This window comes from Euprymna scolopes, chromosome 37, assembly GCF_053919585.1.
Source record: "Euprymna scolopes isolate OS-2025 chromosome 37, ASM5391958v1, whole genome shotgun sequence".
Taxonomy (NCBI): Eukaryota; Metazoa; Mollusca; class Cephalopoda; order Sepiida; family Sepiolidae; genus Euprymna; species Euprymna scolopes.
Window position 1 is genome coordinate 14,783,897 of NC_136518.1, and position 15,054 is coordinate 14,798,950.

General features: G+C 28.4%; 1 protein-coding gene across 23 annotated transcripts in view; it reads right to left on the reverse strand.

Moving 5' to 3' along the window:
• Positions 1 to 15,054, reverse strand: part of LOC145261098 (uncharacterized) — a 446,786-nt gene that overhangs the window by 123,057 nt on the left and 308,675 nt on the right. For all 23 annotated transcript variants that reach the window (XR_013864412.1, XR_013864410.1, XR_013864411.1 and 20 more), the window contains 3 exons: positions 5,289 to 5,376; positions 3,732 to 3,965; positions 1,920 to 2,030 (listed from right to left, as the gene is read on the reverse strand). Coding sequence is in view for 20 of the 23 variants with exons in the window: in XM_080119315.1 (XP_079975441.1) it covers positions 1,920 to 2,030; positions 3,732 to 3,965; positions 5,289 to 5,376 (433 nt within the window). In the remaining 3 variants the exon portion in view is untranslated. The remainder of the gene's footprint in view (positions 1 to 1,919; positions 2,031 to 3,731; positions 3,966 to 5,288; positions 5,377 to 15,054) is intronic.

Consider the following 15,054-nt stretch of genomic DNA (forward strand, 5'->3'; position numbering starts at 1 on the left):
TGTGCATGGGTGTATAGAACAAGTTTTGTCATATCTGTCACCACTCAAATTGATGCACCCATCTAGCTGTCCTGATATTACTGCATTGGCTTTGTACATGTTCAGGAGAATTTAATGACTCATCTCTGCTTCTGATGCACGCCCATGACAGGAGTTGTTTCCTTACAGTCTCACATCATCAATATTTTAGACGTGTTGCTATGTCCTTCCTCCTGTTGCTTTTTTATATCAACAAATGCAGAAGTTGCTATTGCTGTTCTAATAATGTTAAACTAGCGAGACCTGTGGAAATTCCACAATGAACTCTTTCATATGTAATATATCGATGTTGGCATTCTGTGGATGTTCAACATAAATTGAGACGCCCTGATATTATTGTAGCTCTTTTGTTAAAACTGAAAAAGTATTTATCTAGGGACACCTAGTGTAGGCCGATTGCAAGATATGCTTGAATATGATATTTCAATTCATGCAGATTTCGTATGTATGGAGTCAATTTTATATCGATTCTTATATATTATAAAGTTGCGATTTCAAAAATCGCAAACTATATCCATATGACTTGGGTGCATCAGCTTGAATCGAAACCAAAACTTGAAGAAAAAGAAATATATATAACTTGAGGTCCTTCAGCTATAATCGAAACCAAAACTTATGAAGAATTTTCGGTAAACTTATTTATTAAAAGAAATGTAAGGTCACCACAATTAAATGACAGTCACTCGGAAGGATGTAAGTGACACACAAAATAACCCACACTATTGTATTAATATACAGATGAGGATTTTGGAACTACTGAGCCAAGAAAAACAAAATCTTAATTTTTATCTATTGTCAATTAAGTTCCAGAAAAGGAAAAGATTTTGCATTTGCCTGGATTCACTTTCCTCATCAATTTCTCGCAAGAGTTCAAGTTCAACATATTGAAGGCAGCATCAACAAGCAGGGTGTCATCACGTTATGCTGATGACGACCAAGAGACACTCACAACACTCTAAATACTCAAATAAGATAAAGAAGAAAAGTGACAAATGTTTAATCTAAATCTATTTTAAGAAAAGATTTTCAAATGACTATACATCAACATTCTAGAACTTTTTCCCATTTCTTATAATACTAGAGCTGACATGTACTGATAAGCTTAACTGGAGTTTTTTTTTTTTTTACAATACTGTGAATGTCAATATCAGCACAGTCTTTATTAAACACAAGGACACAGAAATTTTTCTTATGAAAAAAATAAAAATAAATAAAAAATTTTTTTTTTTTTTAAATAGCCAAAGAAACTCATTCTCTGATGGATATTTTACTATTGGAAATTATTAAGCATTTCAATTCAAAATGGGAGAAAATGATTTTTTTCTTTTTTTTTTTTTCTTTTTAAATATTTGCATCTTAACATGGTTTCAAAACAGTTTGTTCCAAATTTTGGTAAATTTTCAGATTAGGTCCACCTCCACAATTTTCTTTTAAATGGCGACTTTTCTAGGTTTTCAACTATGCTGAATACGAAAATCACATTGAAATTTTGCATAACTAAGTAGTTATCGAGATATAAAAAGTTGTATTATGCATTGTATCCTTTGGCGGCCATCTTTTTTACTTGCTCGCCATAAACAAATCTACTCATCTATGACTGACACTGCACGTGTGCAAAAAAAGATGGCCGCCAAAAAATATAATGCCTAATACAACTTTTTATATCTCGATAACTACTTATTTCTGCAAAATTACAATGCGATTTTCGTATTCAGCATAATCGAAAACCTATAAAAGTTGTCATTTAAAAGAAAATTGTGGAGGTGGACCTAATCTAAAAAAAAAAAAAAAAAAAAATACCCAAATTTTTTATTTTTTTTTAAATGATATTTCTAGAGCTAAAATTGTAAATCAAATTTTTTTTTTCTTAATTTTTTTACCTGTGGTTTGGGAAAGGCTCTTCTTTTTTTCACGCCTTGTTTCCGTAACAACTGCTTGAAATTTTCATTTTTTTTGGTTAAATAATAATGTAATATACAATCTGCAACATTCTGAAAAAAAAAAAAAAAAAAAAAAAAAAAAACATTAAATGATTATTCAAAACATTTTTTGGGAAATAAACTAAGTTCTCTTTTCCTGAATTTTTTTCTCATAAGGATATAAGAAAAAAATTCAGGAAAAGAGAAGCTAAAAAAAAAAAAAAAAAAAAAAAAAAAAAAGGTATCAGTCGTAGCAAAAATTTTAACCTCACACTTGCTATTATTCTATTTCACAACAAAATCACAATTCACCCACACATGGAAAGTTGTTGCCCCATTTCAGCTGATGCACTAGGTGTATCAGAATTTTTGACACCCCTAACACAAAACTGCGAATAAAATATAAAAAACTTGTAATTTCTCTTTTTAAAGTGGGTTATTTATTTTCTTTATGGAATATACTTCCAAAATAAACTATTAAAGTTGTTTAAAAAAAAAAAAATAGAAATATTTTTTATGTTTTAAAAAACAGTGTTTACAACGTGCCGGCACGCCTTCATGCAGCCATTTTTTTTACGCAATGAAATCAATTGAATTTTATGAGTTAAATATTTTTCAATTTTTAAACTTTTTAAAGTCTATCAGAATTTTTCTATTGGTTCAATTTTTACAATATTGTCAGGGTCAATGTGAAATTTTATGCTCTTTCCAATAAACCAAATATAATATTTTAGACAAACATATTTTTTTTAAAATGTCTATTAAAATTTAAATAATTTACGTACCAAAGTTTTATATATCACAAATTGAAGAAAAAGATCAATAAATAAAATATTCAAATTCACACAAAAAAAAAAAAGAAAGTTTTTTTCAGAAATTTACCCGTAAAGTCCAACGTGTAAAACCATTTTTTTTTTTTTAAACCATGTTGATTTTTTTATTTTGGGAGCTTATGTCAAGTAAATACTGGACGCTGACAACAATTTTTTCTATTTCATTCAATGTTTTTTTTTGTTTTTTTTTAGATATAAAAAAAAAATTCACTCGATAAAGAAGAATTAAAATATATTAAATCCAAAATTTATGTATTTCTTTGAGAAAAGAAAACAAAAAATTCGACAGCTTTTTCCAACTATGGGGGTATATATTTCTTCATGCACAAAACTAGACGGCTAATGTGAACGTGTGGTTTTTATTTCCTTCTATGCATCCGTAGTTCCAAACAAAAATAAACACTACTTCCGGCGTTTTGATAACGTAAAATTGCTTACGTAACGGCGGTTAAAAAAAAAGAAAAAAAAGTAAGTATGAAGATCGAACCCGAACCGTTGAGGCAAAGTTGTGAAAAAAAAAAAAAAAAAAAGTGCGACGTTAACAATTGCCCCACCGCGACATGCTTACGGAAACACGTTTGAATTTATTTAATTAGTTGGATTTAGCAGGTGCTCGCTTTAATGAGTTAATGAGGTCAGTTTGACTGCGGGATTTCATTTACTGCTGAACACTTTTTTCCTCGCCCCCAAGATGTTATAAGAAAAAGACTAACCCACATGCGGCGAGCGACAAATATTAAATATTTATCTTCCCGAAATCGAGCAAATTAAGTAGACAGGCGAGCTTCGTTGTTAACTGAGATATTACGATTTCTATGTGATATAAAAAGTTGTTAAGCGACCGACCGCTTCTCTGAAAGAAGCCTTTTGTAGACACACAGAAAAAGCGAACACACATACATTTTCGCTTTTATATTTATAGAAAATTTAAATAGGTTACCTTGCGTTCAAGGAATGATGCTATTAGAACAAAATTCTTTGGATGTTGGAGGTATTTTTCTTTGAAAATCATTTTTTCTGGTTGAGTCCAAATATTTAAGTGCTGCCTTTCTTTAAACTCTGCCATCGGATCTTCAATCAAACCGTTATTGTTGATGAACTTTACACTACGCGCTCTTGCGTCCAACATCATTGGGGGCACAACAGCATAACTTCGCATTTTCTTGTCTTCTTCCTGTTAAGAATAAACCAGATTTTCATTTTGGAAATATTTACAAACAGAAATGGTCTACAACATTATTTCTTTAATTTATTAGTTATTGATGCTTTCGTCACCATTTTTTTAATTAGTTTTTAAGTCTGTTGATGTGTAATTTCCTTATATTGTAATTCCATTTGTAGCAATACCTAGCTGCGGACGTGTAAAAGCTAAAAATTAGAAATTCTCCACATAATAGAAAAGTGTACAATTAAGATGCGAGAAAGCTAGAGATATAGCTCCCACTTTTGTTCATGAAAATCACTCCAGACAAGTCATGAAGCCACTTTATATATAGAGTTATTAAAAAAGAACACTACTTTATGGTAAAAAAACTAGGCCACAATAAGTGTTAAATGGATAGATTCCAACTCCAAAAATAGAAATTTTTTTTTTTTTTTAACTCTTGGTAGCTGATGTAATAGATCAATAAATATCCTATAACTTAAAATTTAAAAGTGAGTTTCACAATGATATTGTCATTCCTAGATCAGCACAATGACGTAACATATTCAGATCTTGTCATTACAGACATGGTCAAATTGTAACTCGTGAAATTCAGGTCATTTTTATTTTAATAATGGTGAATCTGCTCCATGTCGCTCATTGTTGGAGGGAAGATTCACTAATGGACAGAAGTACTTCTCTAAAATAAATCACTTGATTTATCAAATCTTAATTTTATACATTTTCATACAATTTTTTGGGTGTCAGGGCTGGAAACTTAAGGATATTATGTTTTTGAAATTTTTAGAGGAAGATTGATAATTTGTATTTTGAATATTCAAACTACTCTTCTCATCTTAAGTGTTATTTTCAGAACGTTTTAAAATTAATGTAACGTCGAACCTTTTTCAGGTGTATCTTGTCAAACTCCTGAATCGGCAAAGAATTTCTCACAGAACCCTTCATTTAATCTATGGGGGTAGCCTATTCTTGTTTCATCAGCCATGACTAAGTAGAAGTGCTAAGTACTTTGTAATTGTATTTTGAGTGTCACCTGCATTTTAACTTCCACAGGATACACCTTAAGAAAGATTACATTGACTAAAGCTTTGAAAATAATCCTCAAGATGTTATCAGTATTCTGAATAATCTAAATGATTTTAAAAACTCCTGATAATTTTATAAATAATATTCTCAAATTAAATCAAATATAAATGGTATAATTAAGCAAAAAAAAAAAAAAAAAAAAAAAAAAAAAAATCAAATGGACATGGTAAAAATGTAAGAAAATAATTTGCCTCGCCTTGCATTAATTAAAACAGCAAAAAAAAAAAAAAACGCCTTTATTCTTACCTCCTGCTCATGAAGACCATCCATTATCTGTTCCAATTCCGCTTCACTTCGGGCATAACCACCAATGCTACTTCGGGAACCAACTCTACTGTTAGATGAAAGAGGTAAGATAAACAAAAAGTAATAAAACACTTTTTAAAGAAAATAAAGTTTTACATCAAAAACATTTAAAAGACTTAATTTTTATGAAATCAACAATGCTAAAAAGACAAATATTTTATTAAAAAAAAAATTACAAAAAAAAAAAAAAAAAAAATTACAAAAAAAAAAAAAAAAAAAAAAAAAATCAACTGCTTAAATCTAACCCAACATGACCATCACATGATGGAGGACAGCACTGGTTAATAATCGGAGACACAAACCCTCCAGCAACATGCACGCACACACCCGCAATAACTTTTCTTTCTTTTTTTTTTTGCAGAGGTAAGCAGAAGTTAAATCAGCATAAGTTTGAGGAGAAAGCATTTAATTCCTGGATTGCTTGTGGAGTGGTTTTAATATAGGATATATTTAGCAATTTAAAATACATTTTTTAACAGAAATATTTGCTTCAATGATTAGAAAATATTTGTGCGTGCAAATTATTTAGTCCTTATAGCATATTATATGCTTTCTTGAAAGATTTTTTCTTTTTAAAGAAATTGCTCCAAACAAGGCATGAAACCATTTAATGTAAGGTGAGAAAGAAGGCTGTGTGTGTGTGTGTGTGTGTGTGTGTATTTGGTGTTTTCATACCAACATTTTTATTTCACCCCTTTTTGGTTTTTGCACATCTGAAGACGGTATGGGTTAAAAGTTTTTTTTCCGTATCAAATGAATCGCCATTCATGTCCATACCAAACCTTATATTATTTTAATATCTTAATCTAAAAAAAATTATTTATGTAATTAACTTAAAATCTCTCAATATACAGAAAACCTAAAAGAATTTTAAAGCCAAAAGTGACATTCTATTCAGTAGTGTAAATGTTTCCTTTCACATTCTGTAGGGTTACTATATAGTTTTTAAACTATTAACAAAGATTAAAATGACTGAAGGAATACAAAGAAATTGAAGTGCATTCTGCCATTAAATTATTTTTGGTTCTTGTCTAGAATTCTCCCTATATTAAAAAACAAAATACAAAAAAAGAATCTGTATCATGTACGCACTCATGACAAAACGAAAATATCATATTTGCAAAATCACGTAAATTGATAAAGTACTTTTTTTTTGAAAAGAAAATCAAATTTTTATAAGTAACCTTTCCTAGATTTTTTGGGGGGTTTGGGGTCAAGAAAGAAAGGGGGATAACTATAATTCATACTGGATTTATGTTGTTGGGCCTACGAATTTCCATTAATTGCTTAAAAATGATTTTCTTTATAAAAAATAAAATTACTTGATCAATTTATGTGAATTTTGAAATTTATTTTTGTTCTGTCATGAGTACGTACATCATACAGACTTATTTCTGTTTTTTAATATTAGTAATTCTGGATAAGAACCTTTTTTTTTTTTAAATAGGATATTCTAAAGTATTTTCCATATTTTAGGCTATTATATTTGAATAAATATTTGAATAAATCAATTGATAAACATTAATTTTTATATTTACCAAGTCACATAGAGATGATGAACACAGACACACACAAGTCGTGGTCACACAATTTTATTAATATAAACTACGACTGAAATAATGGGAAGGAAAAATAGTCAGAATTATAAAATTCTGAAAAAAAAAAAAAAAAAAAAATGAATGAAAATAAAATAAAAGGTGGAGTGAAAATAAAAAAAAAAAACAAAAAAAAAAAACGTTGGGTTTGTTAATTTATTGGATGTGAACCGCAAGCTTGGGAGTTGGTAAGGGAGAAAGCAAGGAGTAAATAAAAAAGAAACGAAACCAACGTGTGAACAAGGAGTGTATCATAAATGGTCACTATGTGCAAAATGAAAACAGAAATTTCCAATGAAAGAATGTGCAACTGAAATGAATAATTAAAAAAATAAGCAAAACAACAAAAAACATGGTAAAGTCTAAAGATAATCAGCCAAATTAGTGATTCAGTGAAATGGCTTTCAGCATAAATAACTTGGGGTGCATTCACCATTGAAAACAGTAAATAGCAAGTTTGATTCATGCATGCAAAATTAAAAAAAAAAAGTCTGAGCAGCCCTATTGGCATTCTGTTCAGCAATAAACCTCCTAGGACTGACCACAACCACACATCCACCAAACAACAAAGCCAGTGTCAGATAGATTGAAATAGACGTATAAGATATGAAAATGGCCAACTTTTTAACCGAATTTTGTGGATACGAATCAACTTACTATGACTAAATATTTCAATTCTTATCCAGAATTCCTCCCTATATCAAAAACAAAATTAAAGAAAAAAAACTGTATGATGTACATAGCTGTGACAAAAAAAAAAAAATATATTCCCCAAAAATCAAGTAAATCGATCAAGTAGTTTTATTTTAAAATAAGAAAAATCAAATTTTATCTATAACAGAAAAGCAAACATCTTGTCCACCATTTTTTCTTTAGGGGGAGTGGGAAGAACTCAATAATCACAAACTTATGAAATTCATGTCATAATGCCTACAAATTCACTTAAAAATAATTTTCTCTATAAAAATAAAACTACTCAATCAATTTATGTGAATTTTATTTTGTCACGGGTACATACAGATTTTTTTTTTTCTTCATATAGTGAGAATTCTGAACAAGAACCAATACATTTTTTTTTTTGTTACTAAAAATATGGTTTGAACTTAAAAAAAATAAAGGTTGTTTGATAGCAATGCCAAATGCCATTCCACTGTAAATATTTTTGGTGATTCTATCAGGGAAGACTAAAAAAAAGGTGACCTTCAGATGATTTTATTTTTTTAAATATGGGAAACATATGATTTGGATTTTAGATTTTATCGACTATAAAATGTGGAAGAAAGAGGCAGTGACTGAGTAAGCACTCTGCTCAACTTCTCAGACCCTTTTTTGTTGTTGTTGTACACCGAAAATAGAAATTTCTATACATAATTTGGATTCAACCAATCACCTGAGCAGATAAATAAAAAAGTACATTTCTTGAAAATTAAACAGCAAAAATGAAATTAAATGTGCTAATTATCAAAGTTTGATAAAAAATATTTTTAAATTTCTTTCAAAATTAAATGATTTTCAATAATTTGTTTATAATACACACAGTTTATTTTAATTTGAAAGAAAAAAAAAATTGAAATGTAAGAATTCATAGCACTAAAATAAAATGAAAACATTGAATGAGAAACATAAAAAATTTGTAAATTACATAATTTATTCCAGATTTAAATATATAATGTAAAATATTAAGTATTACTTTTATTATGCATTTTAATATTGTTAGAAACACAAAAATGCATTGAAATAATATATTGGTTTCAGTAGCAAATATATTGAAAAAAGTAAGATTAATTATGGATTATAACTGACTAGATATTAACTAGTAAACTAATTTACAAAATAAATTTAGAAACTAACATAGGTAAAAATCTGATTTTTGTAAGGTTTTGAATATAATATCACATAAAAATGAGAAAAACCCTATCCGGATTCATCTACACTTTGACGGTTAACATCATCTAAACATAGATCAATCCAGGTAGGGTTTTTCTAATTTTTATATAATTTCACTTTTAATAGCTCTACATATGTATTGAGCATTTTTGAAAAAATATTATTTTTTGTTCTTTTTTAGTTTAATATGTTTGAATTTATATATATATATAATTGAGAGAAAGACTTTCTTTTAATTGTAATTTATAAAACAAAAGTCAGTTTGTTTTTATTAATAGTACGACCAAACTTTGAGTGAAGGTTTTTGAACGAACACCATGAAATGATTGTTCATTATTTAGAACGAAGTATAGATTTACCCCCCCCCCCTCACACTTTTTTCTCGTAAAAATAGGTTTGCATTTTCAGTCAAGTAAGCAAAGTTAAGTAACATTGAGCCTGGCCAGTAGCAGATATATGACCATATGGAAATAACAGGCATTGTTTGTATGAGAAAGGCAACATTTCTCTGTAAAAAAAAATACAGCCGTGTAGACATTTTTGAATAAGTTTATAATCCACACATACATTGAGACTATGAAACAACTGCCCTCTGGCCAGAAGTTCTGTTCTTAATCATGTGATGAAGCTCTCCAGAGAGAGTATATTACCGTTTTGTTATTTAGCCGAATTGGGTCTTAGAAATATGATTGTTACAAGAATGGGATAATTTTATGAAGAATAATTTATAAAATGGTGAGTGACAAGTAAAAAAAAAAAAAACAAAACAAAAAAAACATAAAACAAAAAAAAACATAAAACAAAAAAATAAAAACCATGCATGCGTAAAAAAAAAAAAAAAAGTTGGGATGAAATAATGAATGGCAAAAGGTCTAATATAAAAGAACAGAACCTTATCTAAAGCAGGAAGTTCAGCTAGGTAATTGAAAAAAAATTTAATTTTAATTAACAAATTTGTAGGAAATTTATAAATACGGTATGGTGGAAAACCAAAATCGATAGCAGCTCATATATACAATATAAATAAAATAAAAGGGAGGGGGGTTAAATCATGAAATAAAATGAAAATTTCAGATAAAATAGAATATATTGTATATGGAATAGTGGATAAGGACAGAAACAGACTAGTAAAGGCACAAACACTTCACTGAATTTTTGTAATCATTTAGTTTAAAAAAGAATACACTAAACAATTATGTTGGATAAATCAACTAAAATATGTTGGTTCTTGCTTTAGTAATGTGAATGTATCGCTATTTTTACTAGCTTGTTTTCATGCTTATCCACTATTTCATATATATATATATATATATATATATATAAGGCTGGCAATAAGTCTCAAAGATATGTACTTAACAACTACATATAAAAAACAAAAAGAACACTCCAACTTTTATTAATTATTAATTAGTTTATGATTATTATTCATTTAATTATATCTTAACCAACAGACAGAGGTTTAAGTTAAAATGCTAAATATTTGAAGTCCTCATGTTTAATAAGACTCCAAACAGTCCTCGACATCAGTTGTGATGGTGTTCTTTAAAAGTTGTTTGGATCTTTAGTCTTTACTCAGTCTATTACAAATGGGCAAAAAGGTATGCACCCCATCCCCACTCACCCTGCCCCGTTCAGTCATGGATGTAAACCACAGCCTGTGTTCATCTAACAGTTTCCTGCAGAAGTAATGTGAACAGACATCTCGCTGCCCACAGTCCCCTGGTCAAATCTATTGAACACCTTTTTAATAAAGTAAATTTGACACAATATAAGTATGGGAATCACACTGTCCTGTTTACTGGACAGGTTGTTTCAAATGTGTTACAACGGAGAAACACCGGTTGAATGGCAGATCAACTTGATACAATATCAAATAGTTTAATATATCTCTGGCAAGATGTACATCTAGCCCGAAATAGAATTTTTTTTACAAATGGCCTTTATCATGCAATATTAGTTGGAACATTTAAATCTTATGCGCAAAAAATTATGTAGCATTAGTTTTTTTAATGTAAAAATCAATTCATAGCTGATATACGAGTAAGACCAGAGAATTTATTTAATTTGGAAGGGACAATTAGTTTCAATTAGGATCAACAGTTTGGTTTGTTGATACAATAATGGTGTAGATTTAAAAAAAAGTTTTGTTTTAATTTATTAAGACACTTGACTTTTATTGAAAATGTTAATTATAGCCAATTTAAAAGCTTCAAATTCACGTTAAAACGTCAAAGGCTATAAAGTATTAAAAAAAAAAATAAATAAAAAATATGGTTCTTGTCCATAATTCCTAGATATAAAAAAAAAAAAAAAAAAAATCCTGCATGATGTATGCACCCGTGACGAAACAAAAATATATTCCATAAATTATGTTACTTGATCAAATAATTTTATTTTTGAATAAGAAAATCAAATTTTATGAATAATGGAAGAGCAGCCACCTTGTCTACCATTTCCAAAACATAAAGGGAGATAACTCAGCAATAACTCAAACTTCAGATTTGTTGTAATACCTATGAATTGCCATTAAAATCGCTTAAAAATAATTTTCTTAAAATAAAAGTACTTGAAGAATTTACATGATTTTTGTTTCATTACAAATACATACATCATACAGATTTTTCTTTATTTTTGTTTTTTAATATAAAAAGGAATTCTTAAAAAAAAAAAAAAAAAAAAAATACTACCTTCTTCAGCATTATCTTTATCAGCAAAAATAGGAAAGATGGAGGATGGTCAAGAGACAACTACTAATGAGAGTAATGCCTGGGAGAATTCTATAACAGAACATACTACACCACTACACCTATATTGAGCATCGAAAGATAATACATTAATCTGAAATAGTAAACATACTAGAGCATAGGAAGAGAGCACAATAGTACAGTTACTAAAAGTAATAGCATATGTTCGGTTTCAGACAGATACCAAATCACCATAATAATGGACCATTTATTGCATTAGCAATACTGAGATGAAAGGGAAAATTTACATTAACAACAGAAGATGCCCTTTTCTCTTTGCCTATTTTGTGTAGAAGACACATGACAAGTTTATCTCTGCTCAATCGTTATTTTCATGGCATGTGCTTGATTGATCTTAAATCTATGGTCCCCCAACAACCACTCTCAGCAATTCTCCTATCCGTGCTTAAAATTAAATGAAAATTCCATGAGTAGTTTCTTTCCTAGAGCAGCTCAATTTTCATCATTACTGATCATCACCAAAAGGTTTCACCATTATTGAATGGAATAGACGCAATCATCACTAATCAACATATTCCTTTGCAAAAAGACATCTTATTAATTGTTCATTTTTATTGGTTTTATAATGGTTTTCATTTTTTGGGGGTCAATTTACTCCTGAAGGTAATACTTCTGGGTTTCTAGAATTTTATCTGTCTCGCTTTACCGATCTCCAAGAATAAGTATGTTGCACAACTGGCACGGCTACATCACCCACCGTCAGTCATCCAAAATAACTTAAAGTGTGTCTTGCATTGATGGCCCAAAGCCACCTGATAAGTTGCTTAAGACATGGAGATCAACTGGCCTGATCTTGGTGAGCGGCACAAGCAAAATGGTAACAGACAAGAAAAGTTAGAAGTCATTCACAAAACATCTAACCTCAAGCATAAGACGAAAAATTAAAATAACATTGAGACAGGGAGATCACAAGTCAGAGATAACATTAGGGTTGGGGATTGATTGATGTGAGCATGTAAAATTCAAAAATGACTTTGAAGCCTTTAAAGTGCCAATTTGAAAATGATTTCTTGCTAAAACCATTGTTTATAAATAAAAAGTCCAAATTCATTTTTGTTGTAAATAAAAAGAAAAAAGTTTGGGTCACACCACTATTGAAGCGTAAAATGAACATTTTTTTTTTGGGGAATTAGTGATTTTAGAAGAGAAATAATTTCAAAAAAATGGATCAAAGTTAGTGAAACATAAGTAAGCTTATTTAAGCAGTTAGGGGGATTCAGGTTTGTTTGTTTTTAATAAAAAAAACAAAAAACAAATAGCAAAAAAATAAAATAAAATAAAAATAAATTTAAAAAAAAGATAATTTTTCTTATATGAAAGTAAAAAATAGAAAAAGAAAAATACAAACTAAGAAAATAAATATATCCCCCCCCCAAAAAAAAACGGTGATCCACAAATTTGAATAAGCTCATTATATGTATAAAAGAATGGTAACTTAATTTTCAAAAAACTATCCAGAAGTATCTATAGTTACATTCATTCTTAAGATATTGAGCCAACCAGGATAAGAATATATATATATAAGACCCAAATTTTATATTTAAAGTATTTAGACAGCTTATCATGACAACACAATTTGAAATACTAATCAAAACTCATCGGAAAAAAAAAAAAATACAATTAACAAAATGAATTGCAAAAAAAAACAAACAAAATTGCTGTGATTTGTTTCTAACAATATATATATATATATATATATATATATATTTTAGGGGACAACAAACTTGATTTAGATTTTATAGATTCTGTAATATATAAAAATAAAGAAAACATAAGGGTCCCCACTAGACTAGACAAGATGAACATATTTTTTTTTAAATTAGCTATTCAGATAAAATTCCAAAACTAAGCCAAATCAAAACAGCAAGCTTTGCACACATAAAAAGGGTTAATATTAAGATATCGCTTTTATAACAAAAAAAATAATGAAGTAAATATGATACATGATATGATCTATCTGAACACTTCAGTGAAATGTGAAAAAATATATTCATTATACTGTATATATTATAACTATATACTATTATTACTATTATAATAGTCATTTAGATAGTTTAATATTTCTTTAGAAAAGATAATTGTTTAGCTGAAAGCTGAAATGGATAGAACAATGTAGGATTTAATTTTTTTTTATTTATTTAACATTAGCTGCTGCTGCTGTTTAGATCATTATAACAATCTTCCTAGATGTATAAAGTATATACTGAAAGAAATTAAATAGAATTGCATGTTATTGTTCCAAAGAACATAGTGTGATTTACAAGAACTGGCTATTCAGAATGAAATATTCATTTCGTAGGAAGGAATTTATCGATGACAAAAATGAAAATCCACCGGCTTTATTTTATTAAAGATACAGATATAATTTAAAAAATAAGAATTTATATCTCTTTATTATTATTTAAAATTGAAATGAGATGGATTAATAAATGTCCAAAGGTGCAAATAATAATCTTTAAAAAATTGGTTCTTTTACTAAAAAAGAAAAAGTAACTAAAAAGAAGAAAAACAAAGAAAGGGAGTCATAGTCGAGGGGGAACCAACTATACAAATAATAGGAAGGTTGACACCCCTTTCCCAGGATTATCCCCTTTACCCTTGATCAGAACCTTATGATGCTGAGTGTTTAATAAGATTGCATCAAATAGCAGTTTTTATAAGTCTTTGATATGACTACCATAGATTGAACCCTAATCTGGTGTATTAGTAAAGATTCTTATTATCATGCCAAACTAATAAAGTAGATGACATTAAATTAGTTACTGTATATTACTGTTGGTAAAAAAAACTTAGAATGACAATAAGCTTATTTTTATAAATGCAAATGAATTTAAAAAAAAAAAAAAAAAGGTTCTTGTCTGGAGTTTTGATATTAAAGAACAAAAGAATGAAGAAAAATCTATATAATGTATGTAGCTGTGATGAAACAAAAATATATTCCAAAAATCACAAATTGATCAAGTAATTTTATTTTTAAATAAGAAAATCAAACGTTATGGGCAACAGAAAAGCAGTTATCTTGTCTGCCATTTTGAAAAAAAAAAAAAAAAGGAAGATAACTCGATTCAAAATTGCGAGATTTATGTTTAATGTCTACAAATTCCCATTAACCACTTAAAAATAAAACTACTTGATCAATTTACATTTTTGGAATATATTTTCATTTCATTACAGGTATGTACATCATTTACATTTTTTTAACATAATTCTGGATAAGAAACAAATATTTAAATACCAAAGAAATTAATTAACACAAAATAGAATTTCTTTTTATATGGCATTGCAAAAATGAGTTAGTTTCTTTATACTAATTGATTAAAATATTTTTTTTATTGTAAGCTTCAAATTTTTTTTTTTTTAGATGAGGATCGATAATTTATATTATTCAGCCAAATTACTAATTTCATCTTGTTTGGTATTTCTAGGTTTCGGGTGTATACCTCTGACCATCTCCAGGTG